Genomic DNA, 20,840 nt, shown 5'->3' with positions numbered 1-20,840 from the left:
GCACTCCGAAACTTCCCTTCTCCGTCTCCCTCTTCTTCTAGACCCCCATCACCTCCATCTCCACCCGATCTCGCAATTTCCTCCAATCCTTCTCATCAAACTTGATCCCTTCGCAGACCTTCATCAAGTTCTCAGGCAGCAGCAGACTGTCTTGCGGCAGATCGTGGAGATAGGCCAGTATGGCGGATTGGGATCTGGGTAGTCTCAGAAGACGATCTCGTGATACGGTGAGGATGGCCAGTGATGCGAGGAGGAGGAACCGAGGGCCTGAGGAAGAGTGTCAGCATGTACTCGGAGGTGGATGATATGGATCGAGATCGAAATGCAAGGACGGGTAAATTGCCGCCTCGTGAAAAGGCAAAGGGCGGTCCGCGAGAGCCGATGCACAGATAAGATGGTCGGAGGAGTGTAGGAGACGATAAGTGATCTGGGGTGAAGGTTTGTTGTTTCTCATTGAGCTCGCTCACCTTCAGAAACCACCGCATCAACCACCCTTAAAGCTGTGGGCCAAGGCAAACATCGAATGAACAGCTGACTGAACCACTTATCCAAGAATGCGATCGCTATCAAGGCTCGCACCATCAGCGTCTCACTCCACGATCGAATCTTGTTCAAAGCCCTTGACTGCACTCACGGTGTATCCCTACATTCTTTAACAAAGCCGCCAATTTCGGTTCTTGACCTTGTAACAACCCCACGAACACCGCCGCATCGATCCTCATCCCCACTTTCTCTTTCGCATAATAGTCCTTCAGAACCACATTGACCAACCCACTCAACAACCAGAAAGCATCTTCCGCCACACAATGGATCAGAAGTGCACCTGCGATGAGGGCCATTTCAGATCGATATCCCGCTGGGGCAAAGTCGGAGTAGGCGCGGAGAATCGAGCGGAGATCCTGTTGGCCTGGAGAATTTGGTTCGCAGAATATCGAATGGTCCGGGTAAGCTCTGTGAAAGTAGTCAGCATCGAACAGTCTCAAGGTGTATCACACCCTTCGAGTATCAGTCTGTCACTCACGCTTCCACGTCACGATCGATCCTCTCGTCCTCTTGTCCATTATCGTGTTCGAGTAATTCTTGGTACAGGCCCGGTACCCGAGCAGACAATGTCCCAGCCATGAACCAGGCCCATACTCGTCCTCTCAGCGACGCCGGAACGCCAGCGTCCAGGACCAGCTTTCGCACCTTCTTAGGCGGAGCCGCACCGTTCAACGAAGTACTGATGATCGCCAGCTGCGCAACCGAATCAGCACGATTGCTCAAGAGGTCGCGTAAAAGCAAAGGCACTCACCCATTTCCCCTCAATCACACGGTGGTCTCCGGGGGCTGATCTCGATTGGAAGATCTCAGGCGTAGGGCTCTTATCTTTCAAAAAACCCCACTCGTCCGTGTCCGGCAACGGTCTAAGGGATCCATTAGACCCAAAGCTTTGCATTGTCACATCCCGCTTCAGGCCAGACAGTTCTGGTCGATCAAATGACCCTGAACCAACGGATGATGGGCTCGAGTGCACGTCGAGGCTCGCTTCACTAGGTGATAAGAGGCCACTGCCGATCTTGCGAGGTTGGACAAGTTCGAAGTCCATCCCATCTGCCTTGACAGTTTCTTCGGCAAAGTCCTTGTGAGATATTGGAGAGGCCAAAGCGCGAGAAGCCTTTCGAGGCGTTTTGGATCCTTTCCCCGGGAAGGTGAACGACGATGATCGGCCAGAAGGAGGTCGGAGTGATGGTGTCGGATCATTGGAGAGGAGAGTACTCGGTGAAGCACCGGTGACTTGATGCATGGTCACTGACGACCCAGAAGCGGATGCGCGAGTTGAAGAACCTCTGGTAGACGTCGAAGGAGAAGTCAGAGGGGGAGTTTGAGGAGCAAGAGCAGATTTCCTGGAACCGAAAAAGCCTTTCTTCGATGATGACGCAGACTGAGCTATCGGCGAAGCCAAAGTGGGCAGTGGCAAAGGCGGTGCTTCAGTATCGATACTGAGAGGAATATTATTTTTGCGACCGACCATTAACTTGTTCGTCACAGTCGATGAGAAGCTTCGCGATCGAGGTCGGCCGATAGGTGCTGGGCCTGGCCTCGCCTCCTGGGCGATGGGTGAAAGCACGGGAGGAACGGGTGAGGTCACACTTCGTTTCGGTTGAGGATGGGCGGGAAATCTCGAAGACTGGTCAGACGCAGTTGGATCGTTTGCTAGAATGGGTGATGCAAGGGGTGATGTGGCGCGCCTCGTTTCGAAAGTCGCAGGGGACGCCAAAGGTGATGTTGCACGTCGTACTTCATGAGCTCCAGGCGATGCTCGTCCGCCGGCGAATTGAGGCAGACCCAAGCCAATATGATGGGAAGATGGCCCGGTGGGAGCCGATGAAAGTGGAGGAGGTATACCAGGACCATTAACGAGGAAGGTAATCGGCACAGGTCCCTTGGACGCTCGTAGGTCGGCATCCATCCTTCCAACAAGGGTCAAACCGCGTGGTCTTTGCCCTTCTCCGTTCGATTTGGACACTTCGACCGCTTGTCTAGTAGCATCAACGCTGTGGGGCGAGGCCGGTGATCCGGGGGACCATGGTGAATGATGAACGTTCGGAGACAGGTTTGGAGAGTGAAGAGGAGGCGGAGGAGGGATCAGGCTAGTCGAAGCCGATCTCCCCACAGAGGTCGACTCGGTGTTCGAGTCGTCTATCGAAAGCGGCGATGCCAAGAGGGATTGACCGCTGCTACCTTTGGACATGTCCACACTGGCCGACTGTTTACTGAATGTTGGGGGCGAGGGACCAGTGAAAGTGACAATGTCAGGAGCGTGAGGGGTTGCAATCTCGGTCGATTCTTCAGAGCTTTGTACATGATCAGGCGAGGTGTCAGTGGTCCTGCCGGACTCCACTGTGCCAGGAGGATCATTTATGCGCACTGGGGACGTCGGAGTCGCAGGTGGGGAGACAGCTTTAGACAAGATAGCACTGCCTTGTTCCCTCTCTCGCATGATACGAAGCCGAAGCTCAGTAGCAACTGACCTGCTCTCCTGTGGAGCTTCCGTCTTCAGATGAATCGGAGGAGTCGGCGTTGGGGAAGACGGATGGGGTATTCTGGGCGTGGTCTGATCCTCTTCTTGCATGTCAAGCATTTCGCCTTCTCCTGAGGTTGTTTTTGATCGATCACTGGACTCTGAGCTTTGCCTTCCGGCTGAAGGAAGGCGGAACTCGCTGATCTTCACATTTGATCCTTGCGTTGCCGAGCGAGCCGAGCCAGTCGCGTCATTACTGTCCTCCGAAGTTCTAGCCATCTTTCCTCCCCCTACTGGTCCGAGTCTGCTGGCTGTCTTTGCAGCGCGACTCAGACGTCGTTGTTGGACTGCCAGACTCATCCGTTTGGCAGGACCGTACATGCTTTCTCGAGCGTAATCGCCATAGATATCCCAATCACCATCTTCGTCGTCGTCGTCGTCCTCTGCGAAGTCGTCGCTGCCGTCATCTTCGTCATCTTCGACATATTCGGGCTCGGGATTACTGGTTGCGAGTTCTGAGTGTTGAGCGGTCGGTGATGATGGCGAGGGCGAGGATGCCGTCGTAGACGAGTCGCGAAGAGGTGTGTTGATATGGGGCGTGGTCGGCGATTGATCTTCTGCTCAACATCAGTATGGATAATTGAGCCCATACGAGGATCAACAAATGATCACCCGACTCACCCTTCAATACCTCCACGCCGTCTTCTGGCTCTTTCGACTCTTCCCATCTTCCAGAATCTCTCCCGCCCATCATAAATCCACCTATGCCTCCAAATCCCTCACTGCTAGTCTGCGATACCATCGATTCTCTCGCCGTCTCGCTTTGAGCGCATTCGGGTCCGGATCCACGTCCAGGTTGTTGTCCAGGCTGAGATCGAGATGGGAAGAACTGTTCCTCCTCTCTTCCCAGACTTGGTGATTGTACGGGCGAATCCAGTTCGAAAGGGCCCGAAACTCTCTTCACATCACGCCGAGAAATCAAAGGTTCTTCCAACCATTCCCCATCTTCTTCTCCGTCATCTTCTCCTCGTCCTTCTGACACGAGGTCGTTCACATTGTGATGTGGTGGTGGAGAGGGCGCGGTAAGGATCGTCCGTGGTAGTTTGGATGGTGAAGATGTTGCAGAGGGGGGCGTACTTGCGCTGGCTAGAGAATCGAACTTGACATGATCCCTTTCCACCCATCCTATGATCCCTTCGCACGAAGCTAACAATACTTGTCCGAGATCACGAAGGAGGATCAGTTCGTCATCTTTGATATACATCAGTTGATCAGGTGCCTCGGCCACACAGTCCGTGAGTCTAGGTAGAACTCATCAGCTTCTTTTGGGAGCACGACATGACGTGGGACGGGCTTTTGCGACCACTCACGCTATGCCTCTTCCTATACCACCCCTTCCAGCAAGTGCTATCAGATCATTCAGCTCTCTCGGATCGAGATATCGTACCATGTCGGGCGGTGTGTCTCTGCAGTGGGGAGCGATCCGTGGACAACGAGGCGGTAAGCGGTCGATATGACGGAAAGGGGAAGGTGTTGAAGCGAGTCTGAGGGACGACGAGGAAGGCTGTTCAAATTGCAACTGAATTTAGCTGTGGAAGTTGAAACACGATTTTTCCATTCAAACGCGTCGAGGGATCAACAAATACCTGAGATGATAACGTAATGCAACGGAACCTAAAACTCCCACATGTCATCGTTGTCATATCGTATGGGGGGGCTACAGCAGATGGGTTTACATGATGAATATGCGTGTACGTATACAGTCGTTGAACAAGACAGTAGCTAGCAAATGTCCGCCATGACGATGGGTCGTTCCTTTTCCGATCCTTGTCCTCACTCCCACCTCTCGCTTACCTCCCGTAGGCCTCTTGTCTTCCATAATGTCTTCCGTTGAAGTTCCTATCATCAACCCAGCCTCCACCCTCTTGATGTTGATGCTGGCCATATTCATATCCACCCTGAGGGGCCAGATAACCACCTTGTTGATTGTACCCGCCCGGTCTTCCTGTATTCCCGTTGTAGTAACCATCATACCCTCCGGTCTGGGCTGAAACAGGACTGGAATCCCTGTCGATCACTCCTGTTCTCGTCAACGGGTCACCGGAAGATATCGAGTCCGAATGTCTCTGCATAGAGTTCCGTTGTACTCCTTGTACACCAGGTGGTGGTGGAGGTAATTGCGACATCGGCGGTGGCGCAGGTGCGTACATCGAATTTCTAGGGGGTCCACGAGTATTTCGAGTCTTACGAGAAGAAGCACCACATGAACGGAAAACGCATCGAATGATGCCGACGAGAATAGCAAGCACCTACGACAGGCAAAGTGAATAAGCATTTCTCCTTCCAATGTCCAAGTCGGAGCGAGTTCGAGTGAAAATTGGCAGGTGCAACCATGAGGAGCCACACTTACAATCAGGCCAACAACAACTGTAACGGGGATGGAGATGTTCAAATTCTGTCTATACCAAGACCCCGCTGTATCTTGCCACGAGCCCGAGTCGCAAGTCGAGTTGTAGCAGTGACCTCCGTAACCTGCAGGTGAGCAAGCAACAATCAGCGCTCTATCCTTTCGAACTTGGATGAACAGCTAGAAACGACAGTGTAGTGAGGGCCAAAAACACTCACCACAAGGCGAGCCGTCTACCAATGGTGTCTGTAGCACGACGCATTGATTCCTGCGAAGGCCTGATTAGTCCATGGCGTATCATACAAAGATCAATCGATTTGTACTCACGCGATATTTGGATCCCTACAACTGACCACACAGCTCCTATCGTCTCGCTGACCGCAGGCTCGGGTCAAGCCCATACTTGCTCCAGCTGTCTGGCACTGTAGATTTAAGCTGGTACAAGTTCCGCTCGCGCAAGCTAGACCCGCCCCGCTTGTTCCGCAAGAGGTACCGTCTGAAGCTGTCCTATCTTCCGGACAAGTGGCATTGTTGCCTGAACACGTCTCGGCGATGTCACATGTGGGATCGACGGCAGGTCTGCAGACGGTTCCGGAAGAAGCATATTGACATGTCGAAGTACAGCAAGCCGAGTTGGATGGGTCGCACACCGCTCCAGAACGGAATCTGCAAGCTGGGTGGAGTACGATATGTCATTCAATTGCACTTTGTTACATATTAGTGCTTCACTCACTGGCAGGGTCACAACATGTAGAAGTAGCGTTTGATCCGGGATCGCAATCTTCTCCGCTCTCGACGATCCCGTCTACGAGAGAAGCTGTCAGCTGCGCTCCTGTCTCTTTCTAGTGTCTCGACTCACTTCCGCATTGCTGCAGACTGATGACCGCCCTTGACCCCGGAGTCTGGATACAGCTCGTTGTCAGGGCACGATTGCCAATGTTTGTACCTACACGTTATCACATCGTCAGACTTTCAAACGGCAACACAAGAAAGGCTACCAGCCAACGCACAGATGTTACCAAGCGTGCATCCAGAGAAAGCTTGCTCGGCGGAAGAGGTGGTAGGATTCATGATGAACCGACCTCCAGCGTCACAAGTCGACTGTGAGAGTGGACAACACGAGCCCGATAACGAACAACCACTTGTACACTGAGGCAGGAGTGTTAGCCAGGGCCCAACGACGACGTCACATTAGTAAGCTCACGTCGTGAATGGCACCAAACCTATCAAGTCCAGCGGCATATCAGTCTCTAGTTGTACGTAGTGACAGCATCTCGCTAACTCACCCATGTCCAATCTCGTGCGCGATAAGACTCCACTCGGTCCTCGTTGCTGTGCTGATTCCAGTCCCCGAGACCGTTGAGCCACTTTGCTGAGAAGAAGTAGTCTGACAAAGAGTTCCAAGCCAAGCTACGCCTACTTCCGAGTCCTATTGTGTGAAGCCGACCCCCTTTAGCAAAGTTCAGGAGTTCACTGGATCAAGAAGCACGCTCACAGTTGGACAAGCGCTCATCAAATGCCACAAGCCCGCCCCATCATCCCCCTTGTTCCCTCTCCATTCACTGAAATCGCTTAGTCTTTGATCCAGTGTCAGATTCTGACTACATGGGACGTTCCATTCCTCGCCTCGGACTGTCGTTTCTGGACACGTAGCATTCTGCACTTGGAGTTCTATGATTCCCAAAGAAATGTTGAAAGTTGATCTATACAAGGCCGAAATCTGGTTCCAATTGTTGAGGATCTGGGTACGAGCTGCGTCTGTCGATCCGTAGGTCGACACGTAGTTGCAATCGAGAGCCACACCCATGTAAACGACTTGTTGCGTTTTGGGACAACCTTGAGTCGAATTGATGTCGTTGATGAAGTTGGATGAACCGGTCATACCGCCTGTATCTCCTCGTTGGCGACGCCATAGATTTGGTATCGATCTGAATGGTGAGATGGGCGGAGGTTGTAGGATGGGGTTCGACAGGTCAGAATTGAAAGGGAGAGAATCGTGAGAGCATGACTGGGTAGCATGTTGGGTCTGATTGCCGTGATGATTAGCGTCCGAATCACGGAAGACGACCATGCTTGCGCCCAATGTTTCGATCTCAACATCTTCCGCCGTCTTCACTCGAAGATAGTTGTCCCTGGTCAAGACGTTATAGGTCGTCCCGTACAAGTCGAACGACCCTTCAAAGACCGCGCCATCTTGTCCATCGCCGGTCTCATGTACCATGATCCTAGCATGTCCAAGTACAGCAGCATCATCTTCCCATCCACTTCGGGCGCCGGCACTCTCTAATGCTTTCATCCGATTCACCCATCGGGGGTGTATCACTTCGCCGGTGTACAACCGCCAGTCTTCTTCCCGAAGCGATTGTACAAATTGACCGCCGGCCGATGTCACTTTCGCGTCGGGATGGAATATGTTCGCGGACGGTTTCAACAACAGGGACGCGGGGAAGGGAAGAAGCTCGGGGAGGTCGAGAGAGATGAGCACGGTATCGGAATGGAGAAGCGTGGAAGGGTGAGGGGCGATGGTGGAGGTACGTCGAGGTTTGAGACCTGATAAGCGACGAGGTAGAATTTCTAGTCGGGATGCAGTTGGATGAGCTAGACGGCGAAGCGGGGGGGGATGAGGGGACCGGGCTATAGATGAGCATTACGAATCAGTTGAAGCTCCAGAGACAGTGCGCAGGTAGACTGCTTGGACCGACCTTCGGATCCATGACTACACAACAACAAGATCGCGGCGACCAGCATCACCATCGACCGGCCCAGAGGTGGCGGTCTCCATCCACTCGCATCGTGCCATGACATTCCAGCTATTGCGGACGAATGGCTCTGAAAAGACCGTTCCACGCGGGCTGTTCGAGACGCCCGTCTGACCGATCAGAGATGTGTACAGACTTTTGCTGCTCTCCTTGAGATGTGATTGCCCGTGATCTCGTTCAGGTTGAACCGGGACGAGTCTCGTAGTGCCTTTGTACAGCTGCGGGACGTCAGGGTGCAGCGTACAAAGGATGAAGAGGTCGATAACCAACGGGCCGTTGGACTGTTTGCGTTTAGACGTCCCGCAGAGCTATGCTTTTGCTAGCAAGAGGTATCAGACTGAGATCAGGCCTTGTGAGTCGATCTGGATGACGACTGATCGATCCCGATGTGCGACTGAGCGGCAAGATTGTTGTGACGGTTGAAATCGTTGAGGCAGTGTCGGGCGGGAAATTGGGAAAACAACAAATATAAATAAATAAATGAATGAAAAAGGTTCTTTGTCGTCTCGTGATGTTTTGACTCTGCTGTGACTTATCTCTGATGCGAATGAATCCCTGTGAGAAGAACGAGCTGACCGAGTGTCAAGTGGGCGACAAGGTATGCGGCGATGATCGTCGGAGCGGAGGAATCCATAGAGACATGTCTCCTTTATATGACCATGATGAGGGCTGGTACGAGACAAGGGCCAAGACAATCCGATCAGGAAACCAAAAGTCAACTTACGTGATTGTGAGTTATCGGTGAGCGTCGGGATCAAAACGGTGAACAGAAAATCAATGCGCAGTGGGGGAATTGGTGCGTACAAAGCGAAAAGTCGCAGCCCGAACTGCAAGTCAGACTGATTTCTCCGAAAAGACAACTGGATTCCGTAGTTCGAGCAGCTGCTTGAGCAATGACTTTGTTACTCTTGTTCGCAGTGCGACAGACAATCATCGCTCAACCGATCGCCGCGCAGTCAATCACCTCCTTCTGCTCTGATCAGCATCTGCTTCATCAATACCCCGCATATACCCACGACTCCTTATGCCGCCATTCACAGCCAAACCGCTGTCCCCGAAATCACCCCTCCTGACGCACATGCGACGCCATCCCTTCCTCCTCTTCGGCCTGCCCTTCATGGGCATCATCGTCGCCTCATCGTTCGCATTGCAGGAGTTCACGCAGACCAGATACGACTATCAGGCCAGCAAAGTGCAGAGTATGGGAGTGGAGGAGGAGCTGGGGATGAGAGGGGATAGACGGAAAGTCGATCTCAGAGACGAGTATTATGTGAGTGAGAGGCTCTTACTCTCACAGCTCTGATGTACAGCAGTTCCCGTCTTGTTGTCGTTCTCGTTCCCCCCATCTTTGTGTTCAGACTTGTCAAGTACAGGTGAACCCTTCTAATGACCTCGTGTATATACGTGCAGAGACTCAACGCTCCTGCGCCCCAATCGCCCGACTCCGCCCTCGACGCCTCATATCATAACGACCCTTCCATTCCGCCCATCTCCAAACCACGAAGACCGAGATTCTCAATGACACCCGTATCCCAGGAAGACTACGAGCCGCTACGCGTACCCCGACCGGAGGGTGTGCCGCAATGGGGCGGAGGGAAGGGTGGGGAGGAAGCTCCGTTGAAAGGACAGAGAAAGACGGATCGATGGGTTTGACGAATTGCAGGCATATGTCATCGAGTACTGTACAATCAGTTTTATAATACGCGTAATATGGATATAGTAATCGGATCAAACGGCTTTCGGACTTTTCATGCCATAGATTTAAACCGTGTAGAAATGCATCATCACACAGCTCTCGAAAGCAACGCCTTCTCAGTCATCAAGGACTGCGGAGCTACATGATTTGTTGCGCAGTCTAAATCAGATCGACGAGAAGTCTTGGCATCAGCTCCTCTACGCAGGCCGTCGGTCACCTCACTTCCACGCAGTATTGTTAGGTTGTAGTGTACAATCTACTTCGGCCGTGAATCAGATCACTTGCCCGCAGTCCCTCTCAGGTCTTTGGTCTTGGTCCCGCCACTCCTTCTTACCTCATCCAGCACTCTCATGACCACAAGACTCTCGTCCAATGGCATCCTCCCAGACTCTTTCTTGCCACCACGAATACACCGGGCCACTTCGTCTGCTTCGTAGGCCATGCCGTGGCCTGGTGAAAGGGGATGATGATGGGTGGTTTTGGTTCTGATAAATCCTTGTCGAGACGAGTCGGGACCGTGAGGGACTATGTGGAATGTCTGGGGTTTAGAAGGTGGAGCTGAGGAAGGTGAGGTCCATATTGACAGTGTCTCTCAGCAATCGCTTCCAAGACCTGCGGCTCCGCTGCAATCGGTGTGAAACAACCGCAGTCCACTCACCAGCCACGACTATATCTCCTTCCTCACAAGTGATTACCGCCACTCCGTCCATATAACCATGACAGGTCAGATCAGCCGTGAGAGCTGCTTGACCCACACCCTCCCATTCCAACAGCATCCGCGAAGCGCTATCGACACCTGTTCGTTGGTAGATGGTCTGGTACGAACTGAGGACCTTGGGCCGCGAGCGAGTTACGTTATCGGGATGATGATGGAGGACCAGCATCGCCCATACAAGTGGGTAGGGGCCGCTACGGTTGCGCAATAGATCAGCAAATGAAATCAACGATGTTGCCTTTATAGTGGAGGGTGAGCGCCGCCTGAACAACCTATTCAACACATATGAAACATACTTACAGATCAAGTAAAGCTCCTCCGCCCAACGCGGGATCAAGCATCCGATGGCTCTCTCCTCTCTCTGTGCCAGAGACATTCATCAGCGTCCTTCCAAGGAGCAGAACCCTTGACCTCTACGAGACCCACTCACCGTCCAGCTTATAGTCCAGCGAATTGTCCACTGTCAGTCTCTTGAATTTTCCCAGTTGACCAGAAAAGAGGATATCCTGTATCGCAAATGTGATAGGCTGGAATCGCGTCCATACCGCCCTACGAGAGCTCGGATCAGTATCGCAGAACACGTCTCGTCTCCAACGAATGCTATTCCCACTTTTAGGACTGGGCAAAGGAGAAACGGAAGACAATCACTTACTCCATGAGGAAGAGGCCCTTTGCCTGCGCTATCGCCATCAAATCTTCCAGTTCTTCAGCGTCCAGCGTGAACGGCTTTTCGCAGAGAACGTTCTTCCCAGCCATCAAGGCGTCTTTACAGTTCCGATGGTGCAATGTGTGCGGAGTAGCAACGTAGACCACGTCCACATCCTAGAGCAGGGCAGTCAGCTGAATAACTCATATATCATCCCGTATCAACAAAGAGGAGGTAAATAGCGGGAAAAGCGACGGTGGAAATGAAACACATACCGGGTGATTGTAAACTTCCTCATACGATCCGAGAGTATGGCAACCTTCCAACGAGCCATTCTCGACGCCCCACTTGAAACGATCTGTGCTCTCTTCCAGATCGTGAAGAAAGGTTTTTGCCGAGGAGAGGGACCGTGAACCAATCGCAGTGATCTTGTGGAAGATATCGGTTGCATTCCGTGTTGAGGGATCGACCAGGAGGTCCTGGTGTGAATGTAAAAAGGTGGGCTCGTTGTCAGCCAATCAAGTACATCTGCACCGTGAGATTGGGCGTGGATAAGATGCACAACCACGCCCAGAGGATGATCTCATTGCCACGACGGATAGGAGCCCGAGGAGATCCAGCTACACACCTTGCAGAATGTGGTCGCGATGTCACCCGTAGAGATGATACCCCATCGGAGAGTGGACGGTGGCATGTGGTCAAGGTTCTTGGCTGTTGGGCTGCTCAATGTAGGCAGTCAACGTGTGAGGTTGGCTGATGATAGTGAGAGCCTGGACATGACACATCTTTCCTCTATCAACCCGTCGTTTCACCCCTTTACGACTCGTTCCAGTTCCCGAACCAAATAACGGATGATCTGGGGAGCCCCATCTCTCAGAGATCGGCCCGATAACGATACCGATCAAAATCTCCCACGACTGTCTGGTTACTACGACCTTTGATTAAACGCCGCTTTTCTCCGGAGCATGAGTTCATGACGGAATCAAATGGGGGCAGAGTAACGTGCACGCGCCCGTTTCGTCCATGCAAAATGGTGGCGGTCCACCTTTTTCGAGCCAAACAACGGCTCAAACGCGTCGATTTGTTGATTTTACCTTTTGGTAGAGACCCTACATTCCTCATTATCACACTCTGATCCATCTCGTGTATACCCCAGACACATCACGAGGGGGCAGCGATACCATACACCGAGAGCCATGATGAGAGGTCAATGATCATTCGTATCATCCATAACCAACGACTCGATGCTCGCCCCTCAACCTCGTATACATTCATCAACGACATCGTCCTCTCTTCGAACCTCGTCCTCACCGCCTTCATCATTCACCTGGTCAGAGGAATCCGGTCGCAGGACGGACATGCCCGGCGGGAGGGCAAGTACGAGGACATCGATATGGAGCGATGATGCGACCGAAGTGGCTCACACACAGGTACAGGGAGGAGTGAAAGAGGGCAGATTGATCGATATCGATGATGATGATGATGATGAAGGGCAACAACGACAAGAAGAAGAAAATGTGATGGCTCCATCGGACAAATTGAGAGATCTGCTGAGACAGATGGATGAGGAGGCACGAAGGGCCAAGCCTCTTGATGTGGTACCGTCAAGACGGAACAGCGACTCGAGACTCCGCTCGTCGAGGGGATCATTGCCAGCCGCCTCCCCTCGTCAGGCGATACACAGTCACAGCGAGGAGGAGGCAGGACAAGAGGACCAGCAAGAGGAGAGCCCACCTACACCCCCGCCGAGAATCGGAAATCCCTATGCCTCTAGAAGAGTCTCGGGGGATCGTGAGTGGGAGCTCAGCTGATGCTTGGAATTCAAATAGGACGATCCAGCTAACGTCTGTCTATACAGGTCGAGGATCACCGAACCTTCTGCAATCGGGAAGGCTACCTTCTCGTGCTGCTGTTTTACTACGTAGTAAGCTGCATTGATGCATCGCACGACTATATCAGCATACTCACCGCTATATTTCTCGTCCCGCAGGCACATCCAGATCATCACCTGAAGAGCCTCCCGCACCCTTACGATCACCTCCGTCTCAGCTTCGAACATACATAGCATCTCAGCGCGACCTCCCATCCCACCCTTCGTCATCCCGCTCCGCTCGACCTGTCCCTCACTCTTACGCAAGTCCCAGTCTCACTTCGTCCAGAAAGGGCAAAGAGCGTGAACAGTCGCCACCTCCGGGCTCTTCCGCCCAAGTAGACGGTAGTCCGGGTAGCTCCACTTCTAGACGTAATCGATTCCAAAGTCAGCAGAGACAGATCTTTCAGCACGTCCCACAACATCCGGACTCTTCTCCTGAGAGAGACAGACCGAGGAGGAGATTGCCACCTACGACCCCTCGGCGGCTCAGTGTAGACATGGCTCCAGACGATCTGGCGTCTTTTGCGAGGAATATGCCGTCTGGAGGGTTGGAGTTGCGCGGAGAAGTAGAGCTGGATTTGGATGAAGGACTGAGTTCGGTTGTGGGATGGGAAAACGCCAGCGAGAGCGTCGCTGAAGAGAGTTTATCACGGCGGCAAGATGAAATTGCGGAAATGGAGAGAAGTGAGCAGCTGGAGGCATCACGGAGAAGTTCGCCGCCCTATCGTTCCACAAGAGAAAGAAGCTTCACTCCTCGCCCATCTGCTTCTTCGCCTCCGAATCGGCCCACCGCACGCGAGACAAGCCTACGCCATTTGACTTCGTCTTCTCGTTTGTCTCCTCAGTTACATCATTCTGCATCTGCTACACCGACGGGCAGACCTCTTCACTCCCCTTCCCCTCCCTTGCCAGCACTCCCGGAACCGGACATCTCACAGGCATCGGACTCCAGCGAAATAGACACCTATTCGTCAAGACGGGCGGCGCTTTTCCGGTCGACGAGTAAATCTACTTCTGGGGCTTCTGCGTCCACGCTGGATCTGGGAAGGAGTGGGACATCAAATACACCGAGCTTTCGCACGGACAAGGGCTCACAATCGCGAATCTCTTTGTCAGAAAGGAGAGAGACCCGAAGCCCAATCAGCAGACCTCGAGAAGACAGCCCAGTCTCTAAAGACAGCCCAAGTTCTGCCAAGAATGCATCCAAAGCGCATTCTAAAATGTCCTCGGCTTCTCAACAATACTCATCTACCTCACCTTTTCTCCCGCGACAAGCAGCGGACATCTCGATACCCCCACAAGAACCTGTCACAGTGGGAATGTCGACGCTCTCCACTTCGTCACCTGTCCAACGACGTGCTCTTTCATCCGTCAACCCTGAGCAGATACGTGAAGGTAGAAGTGAACCTGCGGATCTCGTTCATAATATGCCTACACCAAAACCGCCAGGCGCATGGCAATCAACACCGAGGGGGAAAGTGCGCTTCTCCCCGCTCAGGAAGGAAGCGAGATACGAGGATTCATTTCAGGACGAGGGAGGGGAAGGAGTGTCAATCCTACGTATGAGAGTCAGCCCAAAGAAAGTCGGATTACCGATGACTCAAGATAAGGGGGAAGGACGGAATGAACCTAAACCACAATCGCACGAGGCGGACACGAGCTGGACGGGAAAGCTATCGCGATCGTTCACAAAACTGTTAGTCGTCCCACTTTTGTTCGAAGCAGTCTTAGCTGACGTGATGACTTTCCAGTCCATCTCCTGTACCTATCCCCAGGCCATCTGCGACCTACAACCAGGCCTCATCATCCTTATCCGAAGCCTCATCAAATACACTTCTTGCACAACGTCGCTTGGAATCTACACAGAAACAATGGCTTGAAGCCCTCTCCGCGATCTCAGCACACGACTTGTCGCCGATTAGTGACCCTATTCTTAGAGAAAGCATCAGTAAGGCTGTCCGGAAATCGTGGGGATGGGGAAGTTGGGCTTGGTGGGTCGTGTTGGAGATGTTGGTGTTGTGGGGAGTGTTCAGAGTAACGCTGGACTACGCGAATTCGGTGGGATACATGACGGGTATGGACCCATTCCATCCACTTGCACGACCTCTCGGCCTGGGCACCGGTACGGAATCGCAGTTCAGTAGTGGTCGAGCTGGGGTTGCTGGAGGTCAGAAATGGAGTACTTGGTCAAGTGAAACACGAGGAACACCGATAGATCTGTCTTTGCCGATTCCGGGTGCTCTGCAGACACTAGTAGGAGGAGGCAGTGCCAATTTCTTCGATCTGATAGAAGGATGGCAATTGTGGAGACGGTTATCGGGAACAGAGCCCGTCAGTGGACCGGGGATCAAGATGTTGAGCGGGGTCCCGACGTAGCAGTATTCGGAGCTCTCGAAGGGATCACTGTTTTCTTGGTCGCCGTAGGGTCAAGATCACTATAGGATGTAAACAGGTGATTGCCTTGGTCACCTGTATGGTGTCATGAGCCACGCAAGGAAAACGAAAGGGAGGAAGGGAAGAAGGGAGAAGGGATGAAGGGAGGATCTTTGTCGTGAATATCAAATCTTGCAATGCTATATAGACATCATATCTGCCACAGCGACAAGAACAGAAACGAAACGTTCGGATCCAATTTGGCGCGCTACGCAAAAGTCAAAAGTCAACTGGAGCAATGTTGATATCAGTTCAATCTCGTTTCACATCCACTTGGTCTCGTTGACTTGTTCTATCTTGATCGGAGCGTCCATTCCCCGCGTCTCGACTGTATAGCCTGGCAGGTGGACAGACGGACCTGTGTACAATGTCAAAACAGCTGGCATTGTGGGAAGCGGAGGAGAGGAAGTTGCAATCTGTTTATGGTGAGTAGTAATGTTCTCCTTTGGACTTGATTCGCTTTCTTGGTTCTTGGTGGAAGTTGCACCGTTTCTGTCGTCACCGTCCCTGTCGGACTCGAGAATAATATAAGATGACAGGATCAATGAGCTGACAACGCTGACGTCAATCCTCCTGTGCGCCCTCCATATCGACTCACATCCACCTACCCGACCTCCCCGCCACGACATCCTCCTCCTCTTCATGCGTCTTCGGCTCCCTCTATTTCCATACCTCCTCTTGTCTGATCATCTCTCTACGAAACCCTCATCACTCGTCCCTCCCCATCCCGACCATTCTGCTCCCGAAATACGCCCGCCAGATGACATCTCATCTCACCGACTCTCTCCTGCCTCCTCGACCCTCAACCGATATCTCAAAAAACACCCGAAATCCCAGCCCGCCCTGATCCTCAAGATGTACATCTCGCAGAAGACCGCCACGACGAACGACGCAGTACTCATGATCTTTAAGGAGGTGCGAAGCTTGGCGGTCAACGCGAATGGAGGAAAAAAGGAGGGTGAGCCGGGGGGGTTTGTCATGTCTGGAAGAGGGGTTTGGTGGTGTGCTCTCACTTTGAGAAATATGGGCAGATGTGAGTGTGTCAATATGATCGGGCGTTGGGTTATAGCTCACTGATCTACTGACTGCTTCCCATCTTTCTTTCGCTGCCGCATTTTCGTGATATCGTACTATCCTCCCTATCACATTCACCTCACTTGTTCACACACCACTTTCCACTCTCCATCAATACATTCTCCCCTCACCTTCACCTCTTCATCTCCACACACCAACGTGAAACCCACAGTGGACCTCGCTCAACAACTGTACGAATCGCTCTACGCTTCGCTTCCCGATGCTCTCCCTCTTCTGGAACAGGTCTTCTTTTACGCCGCGGCGGCAGACGACGTCGATGGTATGGTCAAGAGCAGTAGACAGTTGTTCAATAAGACGAGAGAGGCGAGATGGGCTAGGGCTGCTGGTTGGGCAGAGTGGGTCCAGGTGAGTCCCTCGTCCTGATGCGGACCTTTGGAAGCAGAATGGCGTCATAGAAAGGGTTGGGAGACACTGTCGAACGAAGGAACGGCCGCGAGCATTGCATCGCGTAAAGCAAGGTGTCCTCGAACTAGGATTCATGGCAATCTTTCTGAACTGAAGGGACTCATCATCTCGATCGAGAATGTCAACATAACTGATGTTTCCTCGTGCCCTCATCCACAGAAAGCGCCTCAGCCGACGCTCGATACTCCCTTTCCTTCTCCCGCCCCAAAGAACACTCTCAAAATCGCCCAAACCATATTGTCTACAACAGGCAAAAAGTGCGAGACTTCCGAGATGCTCTGGCTCAGATTACAAGTGCTTCTATCATCCGGAGAGTATGCAGAAGTGCTCAAGGTCGCTCGAGAAGAAGGCGCAGAGGGAAGCTTGGCCAGGTTGTGGTGGAGGATGGAGGGAGTCAAAGAGGCGTTGAGAAGAATGTCAGAGGAGAAGATAGATGTGATACAAGCAGAATGGGAGACGGAAAGAGCATGGGCTGAGAGCGTCTTACTAGATGATATGGAGGCGTAAGTCCAGGATCAGTATCGTGTCTCATGCTACGAACCGCAGCCTGCTGATCTAGTGGAAATTGCAGTCGACGCAATTATGCCTTCTACCGATATCTTGTGGAAGCTACTGAGAATGCAGGCTTCGAATCGACTAGTCAGTCTAACAGCTTATTACGCACACTGGAAGAGGATTTTGGACCGAAAGAAAGAGCGCCTTCTCTCGCTCGTATCGAGCTACGATGCCGTCTTCGATCGAAATTGAAGGCCGCTACGAAACAGTTTGACGATATTGATGGGGTGAAGGATGTGGAACAATACTGGGCTCTCTGGGGATCGAAAGGATCGATCATTACTGAGATAGAAGGAGTATGGGGAGACGGTGAGCGGAAGGAGAAGATTGTGGGATTCTTGAAACAGCGAGCCGCCAGACAACATGTGAGCGTCACGGAGCGAGGAGGCGGACGACCCATGCTGATGCTGATGCTGCAGACCGACGAGCAATCGTATCGCGAACAGGTGAACGCGAACATACTTCTACTCAGAGATCAGGATGAGACTTGGCTACCACCCTTCGAGGAAGTGGAGCGATACTGGACGCTATACCGAGAAGGCCTACAATACGGTCAGTTTGAGCTGATACACTGTTGTGTGTTCGTTGAGCAAGCTCACGCTTTCTTGATCACAGGCAAAAACCTTCCGAAAACAGATGTTCAACCTGCCGACCAGTTCGGATTGGTGGTGATTTCTCTCCTCATCGAGCGATGGCAAAAGACACCAGATCAAATCACGCCCCTCTATCGGGCCATCGTCTGCCTTGAGTATATTTGCAGAGAGAGCCCTGCGTGTCTGCATGCCCATTACCTTCTCATCAGATTATACCGCCTGATTGGTGAGTGTTAACCTGGCTGTTCTGTAGCCATGTAGGCACGCGGCAAGCTGACGTCGACCCATTATAGGCGCCTTCTCCCTTGCAACGCCACATCTGCTGAAGCTCACGCTCTCAGAGGTCCAATTGGATAACATGTTTCACGTCGCGTTAGAAAGGAGTGGAGGTGAAGTTGTCGCGGCTGATAGCCAAGAGGTGTGGATGGGTCACGTCAAGAAGGCGTCTGACATGTATAAGCGGACTAATCTGGATGTGAGTACAAGTCTTATCCAGTCAACTATCTCTTTCGGCGGTCGGGAGGAAGAGGAAGGGAAAAGCTGACGGCTCACTTTGTAGCTCCCCGAATACATCAAAGAATGCTTGTCCAACGAGACATACTCAAAGATCCCCTCCATCCGATATCTCAGAGAAACGCTATCCACCTCGCTTTCCTTCCGCTTGCTCAGTATCGAAAAAGCTCGATATGCAGTCCACATCGGTGCAGGTATCTCTGATTCCCTTATGGTACTGCTCGAGAAGGCTGTCAGGGAAAAGAGTGTAGATTTGAGGAATTGGGAGATGATACAGGAGACAGGAGGGAAGAGACCGTTAGTAAAGGAGATGACGAGCTTGACAGGATCGAATGAGGGCAAGGAAGTAGGAGCGGAGTGGGCTACGGCTATGGCAGCGTTGATGGTGAATCTTGTAATGTTCACCAAGGGCGAACCTGTGGGAGGCGAAATACTCTGGGATCAAGTGAGTGTTTTCATACCGAAATGCAAACTGCGACTTTACTGACCGACGTATATGTGGTAGATGATGGCATGCGAAGAAGCATTGATACGGAATGCCATGCGGCTGTTTAGGGTCGCGACGCAAGCTTTAGATCTGGTCGGACGGTCAGAGGGCAGTGAATCCAATGAGAGTGAGGAAGATATTCAAGGGCTGTTTGAAGGTCAGCTCGCAAATTCTGGCAGTTCCTTTATCTTAGCTGACACTTTCATCGTGACAGAAAACGTCAAGTTGTGCCTCGCCGACCAACCCTCTCAATGGGCTCAGATCCAAGCTTTCATAACATTGGATGAGGTCAGCTTTTGAGTGACAATGAGTCTGCCTAGGAATGGAAGCTGATGTATTGTGGATTATAGTTGATTAGGATCTCGGATATCGTTCTGACACGAGTCGTTGAAGCTGCCAAACCTGTCAAGGGAAAGAAAAAACCCAGTGGACTCGCCGAATTTGTCGTCGCGTTGAAGGGAATCAAAGAGGGTCTGGATCTCAAGCCCATTCAGGATAAGCTGCTGGAGATGGAAATTGGGGGACAAGGTTCGAACTCGGAGCAAGTGGCTGGGAAATGGATTGATGTGAGTCCGGTCTGTCGTCTCTGGTCAGATCGAGTGGCTGACTGTACAATGCAGGACGAGCAATTTGTGCAAGATCGATGGGACGCTATCGTGCAATCTCGTAAAGATGCTTTGAAGGGGGTGAGAACGATGTTGTTCGGCAGCGGGGGTGCGAAGAAGAAGTAGGATTTAAGCAAGGTGCATATTGTAGAGCCGTAGAAGGGGGAAAAGGGGACAATACAAAAGGAGTCATACTGCACATTTTCATGATGCATCATCTTGAGAGCGGTAGTAGCATCTAGGTGAAATTGTACGGTCGTTGTCCTGGGTCGATGTGGAAAGAAATTTCTGAAGGTGTTCAGTCCACCTGGTCGAGAGATCGCTTCTGATTGACCGGTGGTTGTGGGAAGCGTTCTGTTGTTCGGACCTTTGTACTTCTCTTCCTGTCGCAAAGCCATCATCATCTCCCTTCGCGTTCTCCGAGAACGAGTAGACTGGTGGCGGTCGGTGACCCCTCGCTCTCACGCACTGTCAGTGCAAGCAGGATCTACAGTAGATCGCGCCTTCGTTGGCGGGACCGACGACCTTTCATAACAGTCCTTTCACACATGGACGAGCTCACCCAATCGATGCGTCAGAGGTGTCTATCCAAGCCACCACGTCTGTACTCGACCGACTCGTACTTTGATTCTTTCCCAATTGCACTGCTACCTTGATACCGACCAGGACTGTGACCTCAACCACATCGTCAGACAGCACAGTACTCGTACATAATGCCCAATTCCAGTGTCGAAACCAACTCTGTGGACTCTGCTTCCACATCCGTGCAGAAACCGTCCAGAGCAAAACGAGGGTTCGCCTGTGAATCTTGCCAAAGGAAGAAACAGCGCTGTACCCACAGCTCCCATGGCTCAAAGTAAGTGGATTGCGGTGTGACATAGCTCTCTCCTGGCTTTACGACGGCGTAAAGCTGCTCGAATGAAAAAGCGCAAGTTGTTCAGTGTTTGTTTTTGTATTGTACAGGTGCCCAAACTGCTCAACTTACTTAAGGGGCTGTGCCACTGATAAGACCAGAGGGTGAGTCGTCCTAGCATCATAACCCAATCATTGTCGC

The 20,840-nt window shown here is 52.2% G+C and overlaps 6 protein-coding genes across 6 annotated transcripts; 3 read left to right on the top strand and 3 right to left on the bottom strand.

Moving 5' to 3' along the window:
* Positions 1-37: 37 nt before the first annotated feature.
* IAR55_001951 (uncharacterized protein) lies at positions 38-4,454 on the bottom strand (the record flags this gene model as incomplete). Its single annotated transcript, XM_066945072.1, has 7 exons — positions 38-267; positions 468-563; positions 635-951; positions 1,022-1,236; positions 1,295-3,621; positions 3,686-4,305; positions 4,375-4,454. The coding sequence occupies 7 exons, from the start codon at positions 4,452-4,454 to the stop codon at positions 38-40; spliced, it is 3,885 nt and encodes a 1,294-aa protein (XP_066804995.1).
* A 400-nt stretch (positions 4,455-4,854) lies between these two features.
* On the bottom strand, positions 4,855-8,216 carry IAR55_001950 (uncharacterized protein; the record flags this gene model as incomplete). Its single annotated transcript, XM_066945071.1, has 11 exons — positions 4,855-5,313; positions 5,415-5,536; positions 5,630-5,679; positions 5,739-6,084; positions 6,145-6,216; positions 6,271-6,357; positions 6,422-6,560; positions 6,616-6,634; positions 6,698-6,840; positions 6,907-8,045; positions 8,114-8,216. 11 exons carry the CDS (start codon positions 8,214-8,216, stop codon positions 4,855-4,857), a joined length of 2,679 nt encoding a protein of 892 aa, XP_066804994.1.
* Positions 8,217-9,194: 978 nt separating this feature from the next.
* Positions 9,195-9,823, top strand: IAR55_001949 (uncharacterized protein; the record flags this gene model as incomplete). The annotated part of the gene is made up of 2 exons (XM_066945070.1): positions 9,195-9,440; positions 9,581-9,823. 2 exons carry the CDS (start codon positions 9,195-9,197, stop codon positions 9,821-9,823), a joined length of 489 nt encoding a protein of 162 aa, XP_066804993.1.
* A 320-nt stretch (positions 9,824-10,143) lies between these two features.
* Positions 10,144-11,921, bottom strand: IAR55_001948 (uncharacterized protein; the record flags this gene model as incomplete). The annotated part of the gene is made up of 7 exons (XM_066945069.1): positions 10,144-10,424; positions 10,525-10,775; positions 10,882-10,942; positions 11,012-11,130; positions 11,234-11,403; positions 11,503-11,706; positions 11,856-11,921. The coding sequence occupies 7 exons, from the start codon at positions 11,919-11,921 to the stop codon at positions 10,144-10,146; spliced, it is 1,152 nt and encodes a 383-aa protein (XP_066804992.1).
* Positions 11,922-12,471: 550 nt separating this feature from the next.
* On the top strand, positions 12,472-15,476 carry IAR55_001947 (uncharacterized protein; the record flags this gene model as incomplete). Its single annotated transcript, XM_066945068.1, has 4 exons — positions 12,472-13,018; positions 13,086-13,151; positions 13,218-14,796; positions 14,852-15,476. The coding sequence occupies 4 exons, from the start codon at positions 12,472-12,474 to the stop codon at positions 15,474-15,476; spliced, it is 2,817 nt and encodes a 938-aa protein (XP_066804991.1).
* A 424-nt stretch (positions 15,477-15,900) lies between these two features.
* IAR55_001946 (uncharacterized protein) lies at positions 15,901-19,912 on the top strand (the record flags this gene model as incomplete). Its single annotated transcript, XM_066945067.1, has 13 exons — positions 15,901-15,958; positions 16,294-16,566; positions 16,780-16,973; positions 17,193-17,536; positions 17,605-17,953; positions 18,008-18,140; positions 18,204-18,407; positions 18,475-18,656; positions 18,741-19,139; positions 19,200-19,338; positions 19,396-19,469; positions 19,532-19,747; positions 19,802-19,912. 13 exons carry the CDS (start codon positions 15,901-15,903, stop codon positions 19,910-19,912), a joined length of 2,676 nt encoding a protein of 891 aa, XP_066804990.1.
* Positions 19,913-20,840: the final 928 nt, after the last annotated feature.

The sequence above is a fragment of the Kwoniella newhampshirensis genome, chromosome 3 (assembly GCF_039105145.1).
Source record: "Kwoniella newhampshirensis strain CBS 13917 chromosome 3, whole genome shotgun sequence".
NCBI classification, from domain to species: domain Eukaryota; kingdom Fungi; phylum Basidiomycota; class Tremellomycetes; order Tremellales; family Cryptococcaceae; genus Kwoniella; species Kwoniella newhampshirensis.
The sequence above is the reverse complement of the archived record's forward strand: the minus strand, read 5'-3'. Positions and strand labels throughout refer to the sequence as shown.